General features: G+C 44.9%; 1 protein-coding gene across 3 annotated transcripts in view; it reads left to right on the top strand.

Annotated features, from left to right (window-relative positions):
• Nucleotides 1–969: 969 nt before the first annotated feature.
• IL17RA (interleukin 17 receptor A) overlaps nucleotides 970–24,408 on the top strand; it is a 29,496-nt gene continuing 6,057 nt past the window's right edge. For all 3 annotated transcript variants that reach the window (XM_057428123.1, XM_057428122.1, XM_057428121.1), the window contains exons 1-7: nucleotides 970–1,110; nucleotides 16,335–16,359; nucleotides 18,098–18,244; nucleotides 19,782–19,906; nucleotides 20,727–20,853; nucleotides 21,972–22,019; nucleotides 22,998–23,155. In XM_057428123.1, the coding sequence (XP_057284106.1) occupies nucleotides 985–1,110; nucleotides 16,335–16,359; nucleotides 18,098–18,244; nucleotides 19,782–19,906; nucleotides 20,727–20,853; nucleotides 21,972–22,019; nucleotides 22,998–23,155 (756 nt within the window). In that variant the 5' untranslated portion in view covers nucleotides 970–984. The remainder of the gene's footprint in view (nucleotides 1,111–16,334; nucleotides 16,360–18,097; nucleotides 18,245–19,781; nucleotides 19,907–20,726; nucleotides 20,854–21,971; nucleotides 22,020–22,997; nucleotides 23,156–24,408) is intronic.

Raw genomic sequence — 24,408 nt, 5'->3', positions numbered from 1 at the left:
TGGTAAAACCCAGGAGGCGGTTAAACCCTGTGGATGTCATCGGCATGAGGCTTCGGAATGGCAGAGCAAGCCACCAGAAACCTCGTTATCTCCAGGCTCAGACCAGCCCTCAGTTAGACAGCTGCCACCACAAAACCACACAAAACCGCTGTGTGTCAGTTAAAGCCCGGTAAACGGTTCAGCTTTGCTGAAGAGCTCACTGAGCTGGAAACCCAGCCAAGCTCCCTGTGGCCAGGCTACAGCTTTGTGTGAAAACCATAGCCAGTAACGGGTGAAAGCCGGCTGTGGGTGTGCTGTGGTGTGAAGAATGGTGCGAAACCCTGAGTGAAACCTATGAGGCAGCTGAAACGCCGTGATGATCAGGGATAAGTAAAAGGTTTGCACAGCCCTCGGTGAACTGGATGCATTTAGAATAGCCCCACAACAGGAAAGATACAATATACACATATAATGCTTGTTACTGGGTAGTTGCAGACACTGCTGATGTTGGTTTACCATGCTTAACGCTATTTACCCGAAGCTAGAGGTGTGCACTGGGGAGGATGAGCACTCAGACCTCTCAAACCCCTCCGTTTACTCGTGAAAACGAAGAACTAAGACAAACCCCGGGTAAAACCCGGTTCGGCTCCTTTGCCCCGACCTCTGCCCTCAGGGCCCTCTCCAACGAGACTGCAACTCCCGTCAGGAGACACCCGGGGCTCAGAGTCAACCGGAAAAAGCGCTGAAAGCAGGCCGCTGCCGGGACCCAACCGAGGCGAGCCGAGCCGAGCCCAGCCCAGCCCAGCCCAGCCCAACCCCGCTCCCCTCCCCTCCCAGACGCAATCACCAGACCGAATCGTCGCCGCGGTGGGCGGGCTCTGGGGGTGTTGCCGCCCTGCCCGTCGCTCCGCCCCGCGGCGGCCCCTCCTCAGGTGAGGGCTGGCACCGCTTCGCGCCCAGGTCGGAGCCCGGAAGCCTCGAGGCCGTGGCGGCAGCGGACGGGCGATGGAAGGCTCGGAGCTGCGGTGGTGGCTGCCCCTGCTGCTCCTCTTCGTCTTCAGCATCCCGCCCAACGCCGTGGCCCTGCGGCTGCTGCTGAGTGCCGCGCCGCCTTTCACCTGCTCCCAGCCGGTAAGCGTGGCGGAGTCGGGAGCGCCGGGAGCTCGGGGGTGCAGGCTGGCCGGCAAGTGGCGGGTCCGGGCACGGCGCTGGCGGCTTCCCCGTGGTGCTCGCAGAGGGCGGGACTCGGCCGCAAGGCTGGCGAGGCGGCGGATTTCCCCGCGCCGCCGTGTCCCGCGCCGCCAGCGGTCGCTACCCGCCGGTGTGCCGGGGGGCGGGCACCGCGCGGCCCGGACGGGGAAGAAGAGCCGGCTGGGAAGTCGGGATGAGGGAGCGGCTGTCCCGCTGTAGGGGTGCGGGACACAGCGGGGTCTCCTTCTCCCGGGACATGGATTGTAGGGCGGGGAGCCCGGGCCCGTTCGGTTCCCTCCCGGGCGGGTAGCAGCAAGGGCTGTGGGGCAGGCGACCCGGAGCCGCCTCACTCCCGGCCTTGGCCCTGCGTTCGCAGGCAGAGCCTTGGGCGGGTGAGCTCTGACTCCTTCCCTCCCTCCTCCGTCCGTCCATCGCGGAGCTGGCGGTGAGCGCCGGTCCGAAGCGGTGCCTGGAGGCGGGGGGGGGGAGCTGCCTGGGAAGGAGGTGCCCGCGGACGGGACTCCTCTGAGCTCTCGGCCCGAGGTCGGTGACTCTTTGGTCCTGCTGCTGACCTCATCCGAACACTGTGCTGCCCGGGTAACCCCGGGTTCTTGGCTTTGTACGGTTTGGGGTGTTGATTGTGGTTGATGTGGGCTGTATGTATCAAAGCAACTGTATGTAGCGCACAGCTGTGTTAACTTCATGTTAAACCCTAGTTCTAAATACTGCAGAATTAGCCTGGCCGTGTTGATGACTGCCAGGAAGCGCCAGTCACTAACATCTGTGAGGGACCGCGGCTGGAGCTGGGCTCGCTAAAACTGCCTGAAGTTACTGCACAGGATGTGAGTCTTTGCTAATAGCTGAGGTTGCCTAATATCCTCAATGTTTTAACCTGTTCCTTGCAGCTGAGGTTTTTTAGGAGGAAGCAGGGAATCTCTGCTGAAGGAGCAGGTAAACAAACATTACATGTACTTGAAATCTTGTAGACAGGTTGCTGGTTGTCTTTTCTTCCTGGAAAACCAGCCAGAGAGGATATAGATTGAGAGGTGCAGATGTAGTGTCTGTAAAAATTGAACTAAGCAACCTGAGCTAACTTTGGCACCCCAAAGTATTAACAACTAGCTGGTCTCTCTTCTTCTGAGGGGGTTGTTTTGGTTTTGTTTGGGGTATTTTGTTTGTTTAGTGGGGGCTCTTTTGTTGTCTAAGGCACAGGTAAAGAGTATATAGAAGGGGGAAGACATCTGGCTTTGCTTTTTGTTTCTGTTAGCAGCAGTGGTGTATGTATAAACAAGATAGTGGGCAGCTGTCTTCTAAGCTAGGCGGTTTTATATGTCATAATGCACTCTCAGCAGTCTAGCAAAGCAGCCAGTCAGATGGGGCTGTAGACATACATTAGCCTAAATGTGTCCTTTGGGATGAAAACTTCTATAATCTTTTCCTGAACACATTTCCTAGCCTTTGTCTATGCTGCCTCCTTTCCTAATGTTTGATCATACGCTTACCCCTGTTTCACCTGACCTCTGCCCTGCTGCCTTCATTCCTATTTAAAAAGACCCAAGAAAAAGGACCACTTCTGCTGTTTTACTTTAGGCTGGGCATTGTGGAGTTACAAAATGCAGAATCTTAGCAAAGGGGAAAGAGAACATTACAATATTGCTTAGGCATTTAACAAAACCATGGGTAGCCCAAACATTTAGTCACACAGAGCTTGAGAGTAATACATTGTAGAGTTTGAGTCCTTGGATGCTTGGGCTTTGATTGACTTTGTCTTCTGGGCTCTACCTCTGGCTTTTTAAGGAACTTGAACCATGATAACATGGTGAGGGGTTCACCAGTAGACAATTGACTTTGACCGAGGAAGTGTGTTGCTCACACTCTGGGTGTGTTTGTAGATCAGTGAATGTTTAAGCCTGCACTTTGGCTTTTTCTGTCAATGAGCCATTTTCTCAAATGCAAACAGTATTATGAAAAATGAGCTGGCTTAAACCCACAAGCAGCCTCTTCAGCAGCAGTTGTGAAGATGCTGACGCAAACAGGAAAAAGTACTATCAACTGAAGTTAGGACAGTTGAAAACAATATCCTCTTCCCTTTCTGTCAGTTGCACTGTTTTTGGAGGATGATTCAGTAACCCTTCCAGTGAGTGACAGCAGCGTGGTTCAAAAAGGAAGCTGTTGCTGAGCACGGTTGGTGAGACCCACTTCCTTTTTTTAGCCCACCACACTCATGCTGCTGTTGCTGAGCTTCAGAGTAGGTCAGGGCAAGCAACAGTGGGTTTTTTTTCAGCAAGCCTTTCATGTGGTGGAGGCTGTTCTGAAGATGGAGTGGTGGAGGGAAAGTGTCATACTGATATCGGTAGACACCTGTAAATTGTGAAAGTAAAACTAAAGGCTCATTAATAGCTTATCCTGTTAAAATACCAACAAATGCACTTAGTGGGCCTTATTCACCACCACTCCATCCAGTCTGCTCAGCTGTAAGGCTCAGTAGCACAGCTACAAATATGGTTCCTTTTAGTAACTATTATTTGAATATGTCATCTGCAGGGAGGTAGGCTTTGTGTTTTGTTGTTTTGGGGTTGTTTTTCTGCATACAGGGTAGAACAATCCCACAGCTTAAATATCCATCTGGTTGCTCACCATTAAGTCTTTAATCACTGTGTGCAGTCACTGGGCCATAACTGTTTCACTACATGGCGTGCTTCGGTGTCCTGGAGGAATGCACTGTTTATAACCCTGCCGTCTTTAAGGAGCTGGATAGGTGTACATAGTTTGGCTTTGAAATCTGTCTTGCTAGCTTGATGGATATTCACTAAAAGTCTCTGGTGAAGAATCGATAAAACAACTTCCATGAAGATGAGCAGTGGTGGTGCACATGAGGAGGACTTTTCCTGGGCCACCTTTACTAATGTGCTTGTATTGCCTTGCTATTGACTGATTTCTCTCATGCTTCTCTGTGGCATCTTTTTGCCATGGAGGATGTTGCCATAAACCAGAGTCACACTTAGTGCTGCTAGAATGTTTCTGGACTTCTTGGCACAAAAAGGGTTAGTGATTGTAACTACCAAACTTCAGCATAAAGAGGGTTAGGAATCAAAGCTATGAAAATATGATTTAAAAACCCTTTTAAATGAATTTTTGTTATGAGTCTTCAACTTCTGAGTTTGGCTTTGATTTTGTTGAGAATGTATGTGAGAGCAAGAGAAAGAGAGCGACTATAGAGAAAAAGCTTAAATCAAAACAGTATTGTAAAAAAATAGCTGTTTCCTATCAGCCTTAAACAAATAATCTTTCAGCAATTATTCCTGTAACATGTTCATGTCCTGTTGATCTCTGCTTCTTTTAACTAAGGAATCAGGAAAGGGAAACTGCAGTAAAGTTAAAATTGGTCAAGCCTCAGAAGATACATAGAATGGCTCACAGGTGAGAGGTAGATTTTGGAAAGCTGGAGCCCTTTCTGTTCAGCAGCTGCTCTTTCATTTGAGTGCTGAGGAAAACTGGATGCTTGCCCAGCTCACAGCCATTTCTTGCAAGTTACCACAGCATCCTACTGAAGAATCTTGACCTCCTGTTAATTTAATTGAATTATTATGACTGGTGCTGCTAATCAGTTTCCCATTTTATTTCAGCTTCATATGATTCTCCACAGCATATGGTCTGTTCTTTCATGTCAAAAGCAAAAAAAACTCTTGAGGAAGAAAAGAAAAGGAGTGAAGGAAACAGTTGCTTAGCTTTCTGTGAAAATATGGCAAGTAAACATGAAGAGTTGACTGTGCCTGTCCTGCTAATACTAGTTTTGGGCATCACCTCACAATCATCTTGTTCTCATTTGTGCCTCCCATGTCCGTACCTTTGCTTGTTGGGCTTGAAACGCAATAGGAAGCTGGTGAGAGGAGAATATCTCAGTTTAAGCTCCTTCTGTAATAATGTGCAGAGCAGTTGCCTGGCTGTGGGCTCCATCTTCTGCTTTCTGCAGAGTTCTCTTTCTTGTCCCATTTGCCTGCTTGTCTATTGTGTGCAGACTGACATGTCTTGATTCTGTCAATGCTTCTTACATGCTTCTAGCTCTGTGTGGGTGAGCAGAAACAACCATTGCTCTAATTGTCTCATCTAAATTTGTGCTTGCTTAAGTAGGGAAAGTAGCTGCTGACCACAGCTTTGTTAATGCACTCCGAATGAGCCAATGCATCAGATAAGGCTTTGGGCTGGTTAGACCATTAGAAGGGAAAACCTGCAAGTATTACCCCTGGTGCTGAGGAAGTAGCCAGTGCAAATCTGGAAATAGTTGCCTTATTGTACTGCAAAACCAACTTCTTTGTGTTGGTTGGGTTTTGGGGATTTTTGAATATTTTTCCTGGCTTTTGGGTGTCATTCTCTGGAGTTACACTGTCTTAGTAAAGCGAGTTATACTGTCTTAGTTAAGCGTGCCCTCAGCTGCAGCCCAGTGAGTTCACCTGGGCAGTATCCAAAAAGGAAATTAGGGTTTTCATGGCGACTGCTTTCTAGGTTTCCTTTGAGGTTGTTACATCTCAAGCCTGCCTTGTTGCTTTACCTTATCCTTCTGTTACCTTTGCTTCCTTATGCCAATAGCGATGCTTTCCCAGGTGGGTGACCGTTTTTCTGGGCATTTTTTGCTGTTAGGTTGTCCCTGTAGTGCTTTGGGGACTGAGAAGGGAATAGACCAACAATTGAGTTGCTGCAGACTCCTCTGTGGTGGGAGGTTCCCTCCCTCCCTTCTGTGGTAAGCCTGCTAAATTCTTGACTAAATGGTGGCAGCTTAAAACACTCAAACACAGTCTGCTACACACAGAAAAAGTTACTATCTACATTTGTAGATAGCCCCTTGAAAATCCTGAGTCAGGTTGGGGACCGGTGACACACAAACTATTGTTGTTTGTCCCCATAGAAACCCCGTGTTGAAAGGTAAGATACCTTAATTGTCAAGTTTTAGTTCTGAGTCCTACTTAAGCTAACTGATAGCTCCTGATTAAGCTCTTGGCTTTTTAACGAATGTCAGGGCACAGTCTCATGGATGCTGGGAACATCATTGTGAACACTTTACCTGAGGGAATAGATCTGGAGGAAGAGAGAATCCATTTATGCACTTTGTTGGTTCAATACTAATATTGATCATAAAACAAAAGAGGGGGAAATGCAGCACTTCCTCATTTAATTGTGTCTTATCTGCTAATAAATTGAAACACCAGCACTCAAATGAAAGCATCTGTTGCTGCTCTTCAGGCAAATAATGCTGTATAATTTATATAAGGGGTTTATCATTATGCAGTTTACAGTAATAACTGATAACTGCAACAGAACAAGGACAAAAAGACTCAGTAGTAAGTGATAGGTTTTAACAGAAATCATTAAATTGCAAACAAAAAACATGGTTAGTAGTCAGTTATTTTTGTTGCCTGTTGTGGGTTCACCCAGCCAGCAGCTCAGCCCTGCATAGTCACTCACTGCCTCAGAGGGATGGGGTGAGAATTGGAAGGGAAAAAGTAAGAGAATTTGTGGATTGAGATAAGGACAGTTTAATAGGTAAAACAAAAGCTGTGCATGCAAGCAAAGCAAAATAAGTAATTCATTCACTACTTTCCATCAGCAGGCAGATGTTGAGCTGTCACTAGGAGAGCAGGGATTCTTCATGTGCATCACTTACTTGGGAAGACAAATGCCATAACACTGAATGTCACCTCCTTCCTCCTCCTTTCCCCTGAGAGATCAGCATCGTATGGTCTGGGATATCCCTGTGATCAGTGGGGTCAGCTGTCCTTGCTGTGCCCCCTCCCAGATTCTTGTGTCCCCCAACCTATCTGCTTGAGGAGACTAGTACAAGAAATGTAAAAAGCCTTGATACTGTGTGAGCACTGTTCAGTAATAACTAAAGCATCCCTGTGTTATCAATGCTCTTGTGGTCACAGATCCAGAATACAGCATCATGCCAGCTGCTGCAAAGAAAATTAACTTCCTCCTAGACAAAACTACTGCACCTGTTTGTGCAAGGGGCATTGTCAGGCTAAGTAATTTACCTAAGAAAGACTGATTAAACATTTAAGTTACATTAGGAGTAAGGTTTTGGGTTGTTTGTTTTTTTTATGATCTTAATTTGCTTTTACATACTTTAGTTACAGTGGGACGTGACCTGATTTGGGAGGTAGAAAGTTTCATAACACTTCTATTAATTATACTTGTAGACAATTCTTCTTAAGTCTGATGGGGTCTAAAATACTCAATGGAAGATTTGTCTGCAGATTTAACTGCAATAATTAGGTGCAGTATTGTGAAATTGCAGTTCAGTTTAAATTGGTTTTTGTATTCAAATTGATCCAGTTGATTGGCCTATTTGTGGCTGGTTTGAGCTTTTGAGCATAACAAAGATGAACATGAAAAGTACTTCTTATATGTCCTTACATATTGACATTAGTTCGTAGATTTATTTTGCTGTTTGTTATGTTAGAGCTCCTCTGCCCCAGGCAGAGCAGTGCTACACAGCTTTTGGGGTTGCCTCTCCCAAAACTCGTCATCTAGCAAGACCCTGTTTGGGTATTTCCCAAACAACCAACAAGTTGTAAGTGCCACAGCCTAGCAGTGAGGCTGGGGATCCAACAGTGAGTTGAAAACTTTGAGATCCACTGCAAGAATAAGGAGGAAGACAAATGATTCCTGCAGGTGACCTAATCCCTGGAAGTCAGGGGAGAAAGGAACAGAGTGGGAGAAGGGCAAGGAAAGGTTAAGTGTGATGCTGTTCATCCCACTTCCCTCCTTATATATAAAAAACCTGTTTAACAGTGAAGAGTAATCAGAATATTTGTTCTGACTATGGGATATTGCCTTAGTCCTAACTTAGTGCACCAAAGATTGTTTCATTTTGAAAAACATAACGTTGCTAGCTGGCTAATCAGAAAACAATTCTTCTCTAAAGTTCAGTTCTTAGGCAAAGTATTATATAGATTTGTGTGTACTTAGAAGTTAAGGGTGGCCAATAAGGCAGATTCCTCCCTTTGATGTAAATATTTCCTAAATGATAATGAAGTTGGTCAGTATTACACGAATTGGGTGTCGCACTGAATCTTCTTTTTAATACACCTATATCTTGAGTACATTTGTAGTACTGCTTATTGGAGTATGGGTGCCTGTAGACCAGAGTTATACCTGTGTATTGTTTTGACTCGTGTAACGAAAGCCTGCAAGAGACTTTCAGGTTTTATGATTTTGTATGAGCATGTGGAGCTTTGTGGGTAGATAGGGCCTGGCAGCCGGAAGATATCACGCTGTACGGAAAGATAGGGCCCCCTGTTTGATAGCCAGTAGTATGTAGCTTGTGATGTAAGCAGACGGAAGTGACGCTGTAAACCCAGAATATATAATGCTGTGTTGCGCACTAATAAACGCCATTTGCCGTCCACCACACTGGTGTCTGTGAGCTAATGGCCTGAGCGGCCTGGGGCTGGTCGCCGTGCCGTTCCTGAACCAGGTCGCCATGCCTTGCGAAGGCAACAAGTGGTGCCAAAACCTGGGAATCTCGCCTGGACGGGTGAACGGCGGCCGGAGCGGCAGGACCAGCCCGGCGGGGAGGACGCTCCTGGACCAACAAGGAGGATGGAGGCCCTTGTGAAGGTCGTATCACAATTACATAAACAGTGGGGTATTGATTGTAAGGCCAAAGATTTTTCTCTCGCTGTTGCGAGACTTTTGCAAATTGGGGTCATTGACCAGCCGGTGGATATACTCCACCCTGAAGTGTGGGACAAATGTACTAAAGCACTAGCTGAGGAGACGAAGTCCTCGGGTTGTGGGAAAAACCTTAAGTCATGGGGAAAAGTCGAACGGGCCCTGCAGAAGGCAATACAAGAGCAGGAGACCTGGAAGGCGGCAAAGAACTGTTTATTGGCCACCCCCAAATTGGGAGTCGGGGCAGCCACACAGACTTTGCACTTCCCAGACGTCGATGATTCTGCTGAGCCTAAAGATCTGCAAGAGGGTGGCATGCCTCCTCAGCCCCCGAACCCCGACTCGCTTGTGGAGGCACAAGAACGAGCTAAATCTTTCTGGGGTGGGTTAGTTGAGGAGGCCAGAGGCGTCGAGGAAAAACTGGAGTCTGGAAAACCTTGGGTTAGACCACCACCCTATGCGCCCAAGATGGCGCCGAGCGGAAAAAGGGAAGGGCGGGCCGAAGGTGTTTATGGCGGGAATAGTGAAGAAACGTTAACGATAACAAGTGCACACGAATGGAGGGGGGAGGAGAACGAGAAGAAGGAAAAAGGAGGGGACGGCCGAAAAGAGAAAGGAAACGCGAGTGGAAGGCCCTCCACCATCTGAAAAAATGCCCTTGTAGGGCAAACACCCCGCCGAGTAGTGGGCGGGGTGGGCGGGGCGAGCAAGATAGGAGGGACAAATGCAGAGGGCGGGACAAACCCGCCCACAGGAGAAGCGGGCGGGGCCGAAGCCCGACAAAAAGATACCGAAAACCGGAAGTAACTACCCAGTCAAGCTCCGACTGGATCAGATACCAGCTGAAATCGTCCGACCCGGTGTGGGTCGAGCAGTGGCCCCTGTCGAAGCCTCGAATGAACGCTCTACTTGAACTGGTTGACTGCGAATTACAAAGAGGTCATATAGAGCCGTCCACTATTTGTAATACCCAAACAAGCTAGCGAAGGGTTTCACCTCCTCCATGACCTGCGTGAAGTAAATAAGAAGATTCAACCAATGGGCCCCGTCCAAACATTACTGCCCATGAATCCTATGGTACCAGAGGGTCAACCGTATGCTGTCCTTGACATTAAAGACTGTTTCTTTTCGATACCATTACATGAGGAAGACAGAGAGCGATTTGCCTTTTCGGTAGTTTTTCCAAATAGTTCACATCCCAACCTACGCTTCCAGTGGAAAGTACTGTCTCAAGGAATGATTAATTCCCCTACTATTTGCCAAATTGTAGTGGATCGGGCGTTAGCACCGGTTCGGCGCGATAATTCGACTGCAACTATCATTCAGTACATGGATGACATTTTAATTGCCGTGCCGTCAGAAAACCAGGTGGACCACCTAGTGACAGCAGTCTCAACAACTTTAAAAACGAATGGATTTGAAATTGCAGATGCAAAAGTCAAAAGAGGACCGTGTGTGACCTTTCTGGGGATGGGGATCACAGGCTCTTACGTACCCCCCCCCCAAAATAAAGATCCGTCGGAACATCGAAACGCTCCATGACATGCAGCAATTAGTGGGATCCCTGCAATGGCTCCGTAATGTTGTCCTGATCCCTCCTGAAATTATGACCCCCCCTCTACAATCTTCTCAAAGGAAAAAAACCCTGGGAACAAAAAACTTCGACGCCAGAAGCGATGAACTCTCTTGATTTTATTGAACAACAAGCACCATCGAGCACGCTCGCCAGATGGAACCCGGGTGTCCCGCTTGATCTATATGTGCATTTTACAGAAGGAGGGGGAGTAGGGGCACTTGCCCAGGGGACCCCTGAAAAAGCCCAGCCAATACAATGGATAGTCCTAGGAAAACCATCATGCGCATTCTCTCCAGGACTCAAGTGCCTTGGCGATCTCATCATAAGAGGTAGAAAGCTCGCCCTAAGGCATCTAGGCATCGAGCCCGCCAGAATATACCTGCCTTTCCGCAAGCAACTCCCAAGTCACTCGGTGGCGACTTCAGAGTATTTAGCCATAGCTCTCGTTGGATTTGGCGGAGAAATCCGGTATGCTGCAAAACCCCCCTGGACTCAAATGCTGGCCGTTGTCAACATCGGCCTCCCTCAGAAAATCATAGACCGCCCTCAACAAGGACCAACAGTATTTACAGACGCATCCTCCATAACCTCAACCGCAGCAGCGGTATGGCAGTCTGGAGAAAGGTGGCATTGCGTCAAAATGACCGACCTCACGCTTTCGGTACAACAGCTGGAAGCACTAGCCATAGTCCTGGCGTGCGGACTGTTTCCAGAAGAGCATCTCAACATAGTGACTGACTTGATGTTCGTAGCCAAGCTTTGCTTGGCCATGTCAGGCCCAGGTGCATCAACGTCCACAATAGCTTTAACGCTGGAAGAAGCACTCCTTTCTCGCAAAGGTACCATATCGGTCATTCATGTCAACAGCCACGACCTGATTAAAGGGTTTTTTCAAACTGGCAATGACAAAGCCGATGCTGCAGCGAAAGGATTGTGGACGTTAAAAGATGCTCGTCAGCTGCACAAGTCTCTCCACATCAGAGCTAAAGCGCTGGCGAAGAAATGTGAAATCTCGATCACTGATGCAAAACACGTAGTAGCCACATGTCCCCACTGTCAGAAATTACCGCTATGGTCCAGCGGAATCAATCCCAGAGGTCTTAAAGCCTCCGAAGTGTGGCAGACAGATTTTACCCTTTGTCAATTATTAAAACCCTGAGCATGGCTAGCGGTAACGGTAGACACATACAGCGGAGTGATTGTGGCCTCACAACATCTCAGAACCAACTCCAAAGCAACAATGCAACATTGGTTAACGGTTATGGCATGGCTTGGTATTCCCAAGCAAATCAAAACGGACAACGGTCCGAACTTTGTCTCTGCGACAGTCCGGGCATTCGCACAAAAATGGGGTATTACCCTAATACACGGTATTCCATATAATAGCACAGGACAAGCCATAGTCAAACGAGCGAATCAAACTTTGAAATCTAAAATAGAGATGCTGGCAAAAACAGAAGGCTTTTCCAGCGCCATTCCCCCAGGAGATCAAGCGCGCTTGCTAGCAACTGCCCTGTTAGCACTAAATCAGTTTCCCAGGGGGGAAGAGGTAAATAGCCCCACTCAAAAACATTGGGCCACTCGAGCGATGGATGAAGGCCCGTTAATCATAGTCAGAAATGAGCTAGGAGAGTGGGAACAAGGGTGGAAACTAGTTCTTACTGGGAGAGGGTATGCCGCGGTCAAAAAGATGGAATCGTCAAGTGGTGCCCACTTAAAACCAGACCTCCAGAAAGGTGCCCACATCAAACCAGACCTTCAGAAACAAAACTAACAAAACTTTGAGTTTCTCTCCACAGGATCGAATCATCGGACGTCCTCGCAACTCATACGCGTTGATACCGAGAGAAGATGACAAATCCGCAGGCATCCTGCCCATACCCGATAGTCCTGCGCGGATGGAATCCGGGCATCGGCGACAGAACCCCCACAAACAGGGATGGCGACATCTTTGTGTGCTCCTCATCTTACAACTCGTCGCCATGGGACAAGCAGTATCAAAACCCCACCCCCATCAGCCTTTTAAGTGGGCCCTGTCTAGGTGGGAAGACCAGCAAATAGTCCAAAGTGTAATTACAGTGGGAGGCCCCATATTCACTGTTACCCTCTGTCAGCTAGTACCTATTGGCTCGTGCGGAAATCCTAATAATAACTACTATCGTCCCAATCTTAATAACTACTATTTCTGCCCAAGTTCGAACCCAGGGAAAAGATATTGTGATTACCCCGGGGAATACTTTTGCGCCTACTGGGGATGCGAAACAATAGCTTCAGCTTGGGACCCTCCAACTCCAGACAGGGTTTTTGACAGTACAGCAGGGACCCCTTGGATGTTCCTTCCTTAAAGGAGCCTGTTTGTATCTTATAATTAATGTAACGGACCCTTTTGACCGTGGGTGGATATCAGGAAAATCTTGGGGAGTACGATACCACTTACCAGGTAAAGATAGAGGGGGCCACATTTTAATAAGAAAGGAGCCAATCCCGCAAAATCCCAAGCCCGTAGGACCTAATTCGATTCTTCGCCCAAAACTCCCAGTCCCGTCGAAACCTAGTCTAACAACACCCCCACCATATAGCTTTACCGCAGCCACTGCAGGCACACTTAATCTTTTTGACCGAAATCCTCTTTGGAAAATGATGCAAGCTACTTACCAACTGCTGAACAAGACTAACCCAGAGCTCACGGAGCATTGTTGGCTATGCTACGGCATAACACCACCCTATTATGAAGCTATTGGAATAAGCGACACACCCTTACGAGTAAACGGTACAAATCCTGCCCAGTGTACTTGGGACACAGAAAAACAAGGGATTACATTAGCACACGTGACGTGAAGTGGTATATGTATAGGTAAAGTCCCTAAACATAACAGACAACTATGTGCTAATGCGCTACAGATAAAAACCCCTGCACAGTGGCTAGTACCAGCCAGTAATGCCAAATGGGTTTGCTCTGTTATGGGAGTTACACCCTGTCTGTCGTTAGACAATTTTGATGAATCCTCAGAATATTGTGTCCAAGTAACTATAGTTCCTAAAATCTTCTACCATTCTGAACAATTTTTCTATGAGTCGCAAATCACTCTGGAACACCACCAGTCGAAACAAGAACCCCTTACAGCATTTACAATAGCTGCTCTCCTGATCATGGGAGGTGCAGGAGTAGGTACAGGAGTAGCATCCTTAGTGCACCAGAACAAAGAATTTAGCGCCCTAAGAATGGCAGTGGATGAAGACCTAGCTAGAGTAGAACAATCCATCAGTGCATTAGAAAGTTCGCTTAGATCGTTATCTGAGGTCGTGCTACAGAATCGAAGAGGGTTAGACCTAATGTTCTTACAACAAGGGGGGGTATGCAGAGCTCTGAAGGAAGAATGTTGTCTGTATGCCGACCACGTTGGCATAGTAAGAGACACCATGGCCAAACTACGGGAAGGACTAGAAAAATGAAAAAGGGAACAGGAGGCGCAACAGAATTGGCTATCATCCTGGTTCACCCATTCACCGTGGCTTACCACTCTACTATCTACCCTGATAGGGCCAATTATAACAATCGTGATAGCATTAATTTTTGGACCCTGTATACTGAATAAGCTGGTGTCATTTGTCAAAAGCCGTTTGGGAAAGGTTAACATCATGCTAATGGAACGCCAGCAGTTGCTTTAGGAGCGCTCTTGTTCAGAATTCTTGTTTATCCCCAGTTGTACCCTGTTATTCTCTGTTATACCCTAGTTATCACTTGTTTAACGCACCTTGTCTGATGTGCTCTGCATTCCAATTTCAAGCATATATTGTGTTAGCAAAAACTGTTCTAAATGTTGTGTGAAAACATAAAGCATATAACATTGTTATACCTACTTAGTTTTATTAAGCATAGGGAGGGGGGAAAATGTGGGTAGATAGGGCCTGGCGGCCGGAAGATATCGCGCTGTACGGAAAGATAGGGCCCCCTGTTTGATAGCCAATAGTATGTAGCTTGTGATGTAAGCAGACGGAAGTGATGCTGTAAACCCAGAATATATAATGCTGTGTTGCGCACTAATAAACGCCATTTGCCATCCACCACACTGGTGTCTGTGAGCTGATGGCCCGAGCGGCCTGGGGTTGGTTGCCGTGCCGTTCCTGAACCAGGTTGCCACACCTTGCGAAGGCAACAGAGCTTAATGCCAAATCTGCCTGCTTTTGCTCAAGGCTTATAGGAACGTGGGTGCATTAGCTGAAATATGAGCATTAATGTCCAAGGCATTTTTTTCATAGCCAATAGAACTCTGCTCACATGTGAAATCAGTTGCTTGGGACAACTTGTATGATACCAGACTTCACTGATTGCTTATACTTTGTATTTCTTTCAAATAATAGAAAGCTTATTGATTGATGAGGTGTTTTGCCTTCACTAGGACTTCTTTAAAGGTAGGATGCAGTTCTGCCCTGCTACAAGCAGACAAAAGCCAGCTCAGCTGCTCAGCTGTGAAAGAGCAGTGCCCACTTTCCTCCTCAGGCCTGGTGGTACATCCCAGCCTCTCCCATATAAAAAGGAGCAGAGGTGCAGAAAGGGAGGAGCTCTGGTTCACAGCTGACCCTCCTTCCCCTCCTTGAGTCAATTTCAGGCTGTAGCCAGGTTCCTGGTGTGGTCACAGACATGCTTGTGCCAGCACAGGGCAGGCTGCAGTGCTGGGGTGTCAGTGAAGGGAAGTTTACGCTGTGCCTGTAACAGTGATGCTGTCTAATACTATGCTCAGCTTTCTGTGCCACGCTGCAGGCCATGTTCACTACCGGAAAGGTACAGTTGGCTTTTTCTAGCACCCATCCCTGAAAATGTAAATACAAACTTGCATAGCCACAGCTACACCATTAATAAGCCCCAGATATGCTTGGAGTTGACCTTAAGTTGCAGAGAGTTTAAAAGGCCTGCTGCCTTGCCTCCTCCACTGGAATGAATTCTTTTGTGGCAACAGTGTGATAGTATCCATCTTTCTATGTCAAGGCATAGGAAATGAGTGGGAGAAAACCTGCCCGTTCTCTTAATTTACAAAGTCAGTGAAAACTTCAGTGCTTTTGTATCATATTAACCAAGCAAACTTACATGCTTTTTTCTGATGACTGTGGGGTCTTCCTCTATAAATGAAATATACCTGGGGAAACCAGGCAGAGCCCACGTAACTTCTTATTGCTTCATGTTCAAGGCATCTTTGTTCTGAGAAAGTTTAACACTGATTTAATTATTTTTCCCCTCATGGATTGCTTCTCAAATTTGTTATTAATTGATGTGATGTTTTTCCTTCATTAGGACTTGGGGGGGGAGGAACAGTTTATTTGCTAGAAAATGAAATCACCATATCCTACCTTCAAGCCTGGCTTTTACCTAGTGTTGTCTTTTCTCTGCTTCTTATGTGGCATCAGGAAAAAGACCAGTCGTTAGCCATAACTGTTGCAGCCTTTCTGTTCAGGGATGCTCTGCAGCAGGCAGTGTGAAACCCAGTACTTCAGTGTCAAACCTAGCTGCACAGAGCTTGTGCTTCCGGTCAGATGGGCTTAGACCTTGCAGACATTGCCAGCATGATCGCTGCTGGGTAGCAGTAACTTAAAGCAAAGGTGTATAAACACTTCAGGCTATCTTTCATGTCACACTGGTTTGTGTTTTCACAGTCCTGCATTTTTGCTTCTCCTCAGTGTCTTTCCATTATTGCAATTATTACTGTCACATATGCAGTTCAGGTGTGCACAGGCTTGATAACCCCGTGTCCTTTGGTTTTCTGATTAACAACTTTGTGCAATGCTTGCTGGTGGTTGATTCTTCCAGTTTGTATGCGTTGTTGTTCACTGAATTGTTTTCTTCCTGCTACCAAGCAGAAGCAAATTGCTGTCAATCCAGTTTCTATTCTGAGAATAATATTCTTGTTTCTTTCCCCCACAGGATTTAAACTGCCTTGTACGAAACAGTAAGTAATATTTTCCTTCATTGTGGTTTTCTCGTTAATCATACAGCAAGTTCTTCCATCTAGAACTGGAGAGATAGGAAGTGAAGCACTGCTATCATGCTTTGCTTTGGAAGTTTTCGGTTTGATCTGCAGTCAGCTCTAGCTAAAAGAGGAATGGGAATTTAAGTCTTATCTTAAGATAGACTTGTGGGGTGGGTGGAGCACAACCCAACTGGTTAAGTTTCTATTTAAAGCTGGTAAATTTTTAAAGAAATGTGAATTTTAGGACAAGTTTGTCAGTAACGTTCATTACAGGCTATTGTATCTATGATAGGACTTGTTGAAAAATTAACATATGAACTAGAAGTAAAAGAGAGATATGAAGCTGAAAGCAATTAATATAAAGTACTGGGCATATAGTCTATTGAATTAACTTAATCTTTAAGGACTTTTCTAACCTAAATGATCCTATGAATTGGAAAAGGACTCTAGAGTTACTTTACGTCCCTCTGAGGAAATATATTGGATGCATCAGGTGTACGGGGTCAAGTCTTAGCAATTACATGCACAGGAAACACTTTAGTATAATTATGGGTAATGTTCTCCATATGTCCATTTGGTACATATAGGTGTCTGGATCTTGCTGCAGAACATCTTGGTCTTCCTTTGCAGTCGTTGTTATAAGCAGGCTCATGTCTGCCTCAATGCCCAGCCCTGTATTGTACTGGTACAAGTGTTTTTGTAGTCATGCTTGCCAGATCAGGGAGATGACTATGCTGAAAATAACCAGATTTTAAACTTTTTTGGCAGGAGAGTGATTGGGTAGGATTAGATTGGATCATATTTCAAACTGGAAGGTTGCCATTGCTGTGAAAACACAGCTAAGCCAAACTACAGCTCCATCATTAAAATGCCACCTTATTTGAATATTTGATTTAAATTCTGCCTAATTATTATTTTTCTGCTGTAGGGGAAAGGTGTTTTTTTTTTTTAGTGCATAGTACACTCTTTTCTGAAGAGTACTTTAATCTTGCCAGATTTTCTATAGCTGTTTTCTGGTAAATGAGCATTTGAGGATTGTCTGTTTACTTTTTAAACCTAAAACCATGCTGTTACAAGAAGGAATAGTGCCCATTTTCCACTGTTCCCATCACTGACCCAGCAAAAAAAAGACTAAAAGTGTATTTGGACAGAGCGGACTGACCATTCTGGTTTTAGTATGCTCTGATAAGTCAAATGTCTTACAAAGGTCTAAGTAAATCATTTAGAAGAGGCATAACAAGCAGTTGTGGGAACCTGAACTCAGATGTATATTCAAATTAGAAGTGATTTTTTTTTATTTTTTTTTAAAACAAAGTAACTATTGGAACAATTTCCCTGGGTATCTGACAGACTTCTTACCATTGGAAGGCTGAAAATTAGTACTAGTCCTCTAACATAGGTCTGTTTCAACAGCAAGGTATGGCTTGCTGCAAGAGATACTGAGTAAACTTACTTGACCTGTTTAGCCTGACTATATTGACTGTGATAATTGCTAATAGATTTTAAGGAAAAGAGGAAGTGTAACTAACTGGAATGAGTTTAGAATATTACAGGCAATTTAGAAACTACTTATGTGCTGAAAACTGCCTTAACTGTGAAGCAGTCTGTCACTCAGTTTTGCTCTCTGAGTAACCCTGACCCAAAGGGCAGACCATAATTGCAACTAAGCAGAGCTTCCTCAGCCCCATTCTAAAAGGTGTTTTTTATTTCTGGACAGGTACCTGCATGGAGGTGAGCTGGCTGCAGGTTCGCACATGGACTCCTTCTGCTCCAAGCAGTCTTCATGTCTCTTCTGACATTTTCCGTCAGATGGATGGAAAACTGCTGCCTGTGCTTCGGATAGAATGGAAGGTGGCCACTGATGGTAAATGGTGGTTTAATGTGAATATGGAGCAGAGGATTTAGTTGTGATCTAGTAAGGATAGGGAGAACAACTATGGCTTGAAGTCTCTTACTGATCTAGTTATGAAAGCAGACCTCTGAATTTGGGAGTTTGGCTGCTTCATTTTGTTTGCTTTGGGAGATGCTGTTTTGATTTTTCTTGATGACTGAATTGGGGCTTTAGGCATGCTGGGTATTCAAGAGTTCGGAATGCTCCCACTAGTATGGGGTAATGACATTTAAAATGGGAAAAGCAGATAAAAGTGGAATCAGGTGGCCCACAACATTACCACAGCACTGAGGGAAGAATGGAGGTTTGCACTGCAAGCATTGCCTTTTCAAGGCATAGTGATGAATGCAGCAGGGGAATTACATCTTCAGACTGAACAAATGAGAATTAATATGAGAGTGTGCAAATAAATTATGTACTGTTAACCTAGTGCAAGTTCCTCCCATTTCAGCTAATCTGATCCTTGTAACTTAGGTTTCCTATACATACATGTCTTGATAAAGGAATAATTACCTCATTGCTAGAGCCTAAATGAGTAACAATAAAACAGGTTTTCTCACTCTCCAGATATAGAATCATAGAATCGTTAGGGTTGGAAAGGACCTTAAGATCATCTAGTTCCAACCCCCGTGCTGTGGGCAGGGACACCTTAGGCTAAATCATATCACCCAAGGCCTCGTCTAACCTGGCCTTGAACACTGCCAGGGATGGAGCATTCACAACCTTCCTGGGCAACCTATTCCAGTGCCTCACCACCCTAACAGGAAAGAATTTCCTTCTTATATCCAACCTAAACTTCCCCTGTTTAAGTTTTAACCCGTTACCCCTTGTCCTGTCACTACAGTCTCTAATGAAGAGTCCCTCTCCAGCATCCCTATAGGCCCCCTTCAGATACTGGAAGGCTGCTATGAGGTTTTTGAATATTTCTTAGTGTATGATGTTTCCATTCCATGCTCTTGTCCATGGCTTTGCACTGATTCAAGACAGAATTAAATGTTTGTTTCTTCCTTCTGCAGGGCCTTGTCTGAGAGCTGTTTATCTCAGTATAGCTATTGTAGTGTAGAGGCAGGTGTGACTTGGGGTAACCTAGTAATTTTGTGTAGGTATAGTTATAAACTTTCTCACTGGGGCTGTCAGTACCAAAATAAAAGCATGTTTGCTTTGGTGCCCAAACTGCATGAAGCAGCCTTAAGAGGCAGAGCTAGATACAATACTAAACTTGTGGAACTGCCAGGGTGCCTGAGTGAATGAAGTTGCCATCTACTCTGCTCTTTCATTTGCACAGATGGAGCTCTTGCCATGCAGGACAACCTTTTAGCTGAAAGTGCTGTTAATCAACCTTGCATGCTCACTTCTCATGGCCAGTTATCTTTGTTAGGACCCCCAGTGCTTCAAAGAAGTAAGACTGTGACAAGACTAGGCACAGTGGTAATCCCTGTGGGGGTTGCAACCTCTGCACATGCAGATGACAGAAAAACAAAGATATGTTTTTCTGTCCCTGTGCCTGCAGCTAGCATCCAGTATCTCCAAGGGGCAGAGCTGGCTGTGATGCAAGTGAACAGCAATCGACAGATCTGTGCCCAGTTTGACTTTCAGAACAACTTGACACTTCAGGTCCGTCCGGATGGAGGCCGGGTGAGTGCAAAGGGCTCTAGCCTGCTTTTTTTTAGCCCACGCATTTGTTGCTGCTTTCATACAGCAAGGTTATCAATTAAAAAATACAGACTCTTAGAGTTGATGAAAACAATCAAGATATTGGGCTTGAGACATGCTGTCATCTCCAGTTTGTTTTACACTTGTGTGTAACTGTGTATGAGCTGCTTACTTGGTGTCTCTTCCGCTTTTTCCATTCTTCAGGTTTTAAGAATTGTTGCTTTCAGTGCCTAGCACTTGTCATCGTTCTGGATATTGCTTAAAGTAAATAATGGTAGGAGGTTTTGCATTCTGTTTGGCAGCTGTGCCACTTCTAGCCTTTTTAACTCAACATTTACTTCCGCTTCTTTCTTGGACTCTCTTGATATGGAGGAAAGCACCAATCTTGGAGGTGGTCCTTCAACTTACACTAAGTCTAGGAAACTCATCAGAAAAATGCTGAGCATCCACAACTCCCTGTATGAACAGTCTGAGCTGCATATTTTAGCCTAATCTCCTTTCAGTTTAGAATGTAATTTAGTCAAAACTCCACAGAGTTGTTTGCCATAAGACTGTTAGATCAGATCAAAGATCCAAAGAAATAACTGTATATTCCTCATTTCAGACAGAAGGTTTTGGGGCAAACCAAGCACTAATACAGTTAATATACTTGAGTTCCATTTTATTAATAGTCAAGCTTCAGAAAAAGTGTCATGGGTTGAGGGAACATAGTGGAACAAGTCAGCCAAGTTAGCTGTTACTTGCAATGTCTTAATAGAAAAACCTTCTTGTTTAAGTCCTTGTGAATGTGTTTTGTTTTCAGTGGAATTTCACTTTTGACCGTTTTGAAGTGGAACCTGGCCAGACTTACCAAGTTACTGTCTACCACCTCCCCAAACTGGGGGTAGTTGGAGACTACAATTACAAGTCCACGTCTCTCACAGTGCCTGGTAAGAGATGTCTAGTTTACTCTAGGTCTTGAGCTTAAGACTGTTCTGTGTGTATGTGAAAATCTTCCTATAACTAAAAAGAATTTTTGTTGTTTTCCCCAAAGATGTTGGGCATCTGCAGTGCCCTCTGGCTGCACTAACCGGTTTGTGAATGTTTGGCATTCAATACAAAGCTTAAACTGTTCCATAATTTTCTTTTTAACTTGTTTATAGTTGTCAACATGATTTTATAAAATGGCAAAGTGTGTGGTGTGTCAGTCAATGTGAGCTGGAAAAGGAGAGGGAGCACTTGGGATTCAGCCCTCTTACCCTTTCTTACACTTAGAGAACTTCCCAGCTTTTATCCTCCACTGTTCTTCAGAAACCTAATGCATTGTGTCAAGCTCAGCAGTTGCAGGAAGCTTTGCTGATTAGAGCTTACAGGTGAATTACAGGGGCACTGTAAATATTCCATCGTTGAAAGTGAGACATTTAAGATATGCAGTGGGTTTTTTCAACTATTTAAGCAGGGACTTGTGCCTTTTCCTTTGTCCAGACCTGGGAGGAGAGACACAGTTTAAGCTGAGACTTGTAAATCCCACACTGCTAAATGTTAAATATTGAACTCTGTGTTGGACTGATGAAGGTCCCAAACACCAGAGCCAATCTGCTAAATGAAGCAAAGAGAATTATAAACTTGGAAAAGTATTTTAGGATCAAGAAAAATTCCATCCTCATAGTTTTCCTGGGGCAGAGTGTTTTGGAGGAATCTATTGCTGTGGCATGATCACAAGGCCCAGAGATGAATATGAAGTCTTAATTCTACTATGACCCTCTCTGCACAAGTCTTACATTAGCAAGGATTGTCAAATATTCCTGTTATAAGATTGTATGTTTTCAGTCTTATCAATTATCTTTGTTCTGGAAAAAAAGAAGGCACCATAACATCACAGGGAGTCTAGTTTACACATTGGAAACCACTACTATTCTGCAGCAATATTTTGCTCCTGCATTGACAAAAGGTCTCCATCAAGGAGGGTTTGGTTAGGTGATGTCTGACTTCTGATAAGACAATGGGCTTTTTTTTCCTAAATGGAAATACAGTGTTTCTGACTAGTCACTGGTGGTCTTTCTTGCAGATTGCAAGGACTCTCTGATGAAAAGAACCATCCCATGTATAAACACAGGTAAAAATTTCTGAGCTAGATGTAATGAATAAAGTTCCACAGCCTTACAGAATGGTTTGGGTTGGAAGGGATCTTAAAGACCATCCAGTTCCAACCTCCCTGCCATGGGCAGGGACACCTTCCACTAGACCAGGTTGCTCAAAGCCTTGTCCAGCCTGGCCTTGAACTCTGCCAGGGATGGGGCATCCACAGCTTCTTTGGGCAACCTGTTCCAGTGTCTCGCCACCCTCAGAATGAAAAACTTCTTCCTAATGTCTAGTCTAAATCTCTCTTCTGTCAGCTTAAAGTCATTTGCCCTTCTCCTGTCACTACATACGCTTGTAAAAAAACCCTCTCCAAATTTCTTGCAGCCCCCTTTAGGTACTGGAAGATGGTTATAAGGTCTTCCCAGAGCCTTTTCTTCAAGTTGAACAAGCCCAATGCTCTCAGCTTGTTTAGTTTGAATTCTTTTAACTGAGTTGTTTTTGACTGGGTGGTTTTGCTTAGCATGAGAAGCTGAAGTTTCTGGAGCTTTGGGCCACAAGCAGCTAACTCTCACCTAGGTAAAGCTGAACTTAATTTACAACCTGTGCTTAGTTATGTACATGAAGGCCTTGAGACCAGTGCAAATTAGAAGATAAAGGAATTGCATCTGTTAGCAAGGAGCAACAACCAGAGAGATAAAAAAAACAAATTTTGGCCCCCCTCGACAACAGATGAACTCGGTGATGGATGAGGAGAACCAAAACTATTGGCCCGGGAGGCATGTGAACCATAAGTGATGGTCAGGTGTATAAAAACCCAGGACTTTCTTTGTCCCTCCCCAGAGGCACCCAGTTGAGCTGTTCCTATTCCTGTACCACTCAGCTATTATTTTTCTAAGAATCAGATGGCTGAGAGACAGCTCAGAATGGAGAATTTTCTTTACTGTAGATATGGGTGCTCTATTGAAATATTTCTGACAATTGAGAAACTTTGGCATATCTGCACTATTTCCAGGCAGCTTGTGGGAGCCCAGGATCCAAGGTAAAAGTCTAGATGATACAACTCTGCTTGTGAGCTTTAACCCATGGATGGAGTCAGCCCGATACCAAATTCATGTGGCCAGTTTCCTGGATGAGAAGAAGTGTAAAATGATCACACGTGATTTCACTGAGGTAATTACCTTCCTAAATGATACCTTGTGTGGTATTTTAGAGGAATGTTTCTTTAATGGTTGCTAACCACAGACTTGCAGCCATAGAATCATAGAATGGTTTGGGTTGGAAAGGGCCTTAAGATCATCTAGTTCCAACCCCCCTGCCATGGGCAGGGACACCTCACACTAGACCATGTTGCCCAAGGCTCTGTCCAACCTGGCCTTGAACACTGCCAGGGATAGGGCATCATGATGTAGAAGGTGTAACAAATGCACTTGAACAGCAATTTGCAAGGAAGTACTTTCACAGATTTTTAATTGCCTTTGGAAAGAGGAACTCTGTTTCAGAAATTTGGTGGATAAAAGATAAAAAAGAGATTTTTATAATGCATGAAGCAATCTGTAAACATCTGCAGTGAAACCTGCAATTTGATAGGCGACTCTCTGGGCTCTGTTACCTTTGTCAAGCCAATGCCAGTGGGTTAAGACTAAATAAATCAACCAAAATGGAGGTGCAAAATTTCAATAAATCATTTAAGTAGTTTATCAAATGTGATGGCAGCAGGGGAGGGTAATGAATTATTTTTTGTTTAGATCAAGAATGAGTGGGTTTATAACAGATGTTTCAGCCAAACTGAGAATAAATTCCTCTAGATCTTACAGCCTGTGTTGTTGAGAAGCTCAAAATAGATCCAGAGTTATCTTCTGACATAAGAAATGTTCCCCTTCAGGCGTCCGAGGGAGGAAAAATGCTGACTATTTGGTACCAGTCCCCACCTTTCCTTGTGGGAGGGCAGATATATTGGCATCCAGTTTGTTTCACCTTTCCATTCCTTTCACACTTAAAACCCTTCATATTGCATCCACTGACACAGCTGATGTGCATATTTCCCTGGTAGAGGGGAATATATGTCATTTTGGAGTATGTATTGGCTAGTCATTGTAAAGAATATTTTTAGATTGTGTACAGCAGGTAACAAGGGCAGCTTATTTGCCTGTTCTCGTGTCAGAAGTAGCAGTGTTGACAGCAGTTTTAATTAGAGGAAGCTTGTTAATGCTTACACATTAAATAACTGAAGGCATTTACGTTATTAAGAAAGTGTAAGTTTAAGTTAACATGTTTGCAGTTATATAGTGTGGATCCTTAATTGTTTCCTATTACCTATGCAACTTTAGCCTGCTGTCTTAATAGGTCTGTCATGCCAGACACCTGCAGTGATGGTGACCTGACCATTTATCTGTTTTCTGGGCTTCTTGTTCCTCTCCTAAACA

The sequence above is a fragment of the Pezoporus wallicus genome, unplaced genomic scaffold (assembly GCF_028554395.1).
Source record: "Pezoporus wallicus isolate ANWC-B61680 ecotype Strahan unplaced genomic scaffold, APGP_CSIRO_Pwel_v1 contig_2908, whole genome shotgun sequence".
NCBI lineage: Eukaryota > Metazoa > Chordata > Aves > Psittaciformes > Psittacidae > Pezoporus > Pezoporus wallicus.
The sequence above is the reverse complement of the archived record's forward strand: the minus strand, read 5'-3'. Positions and strand labels throughout refer to the sequence as shown.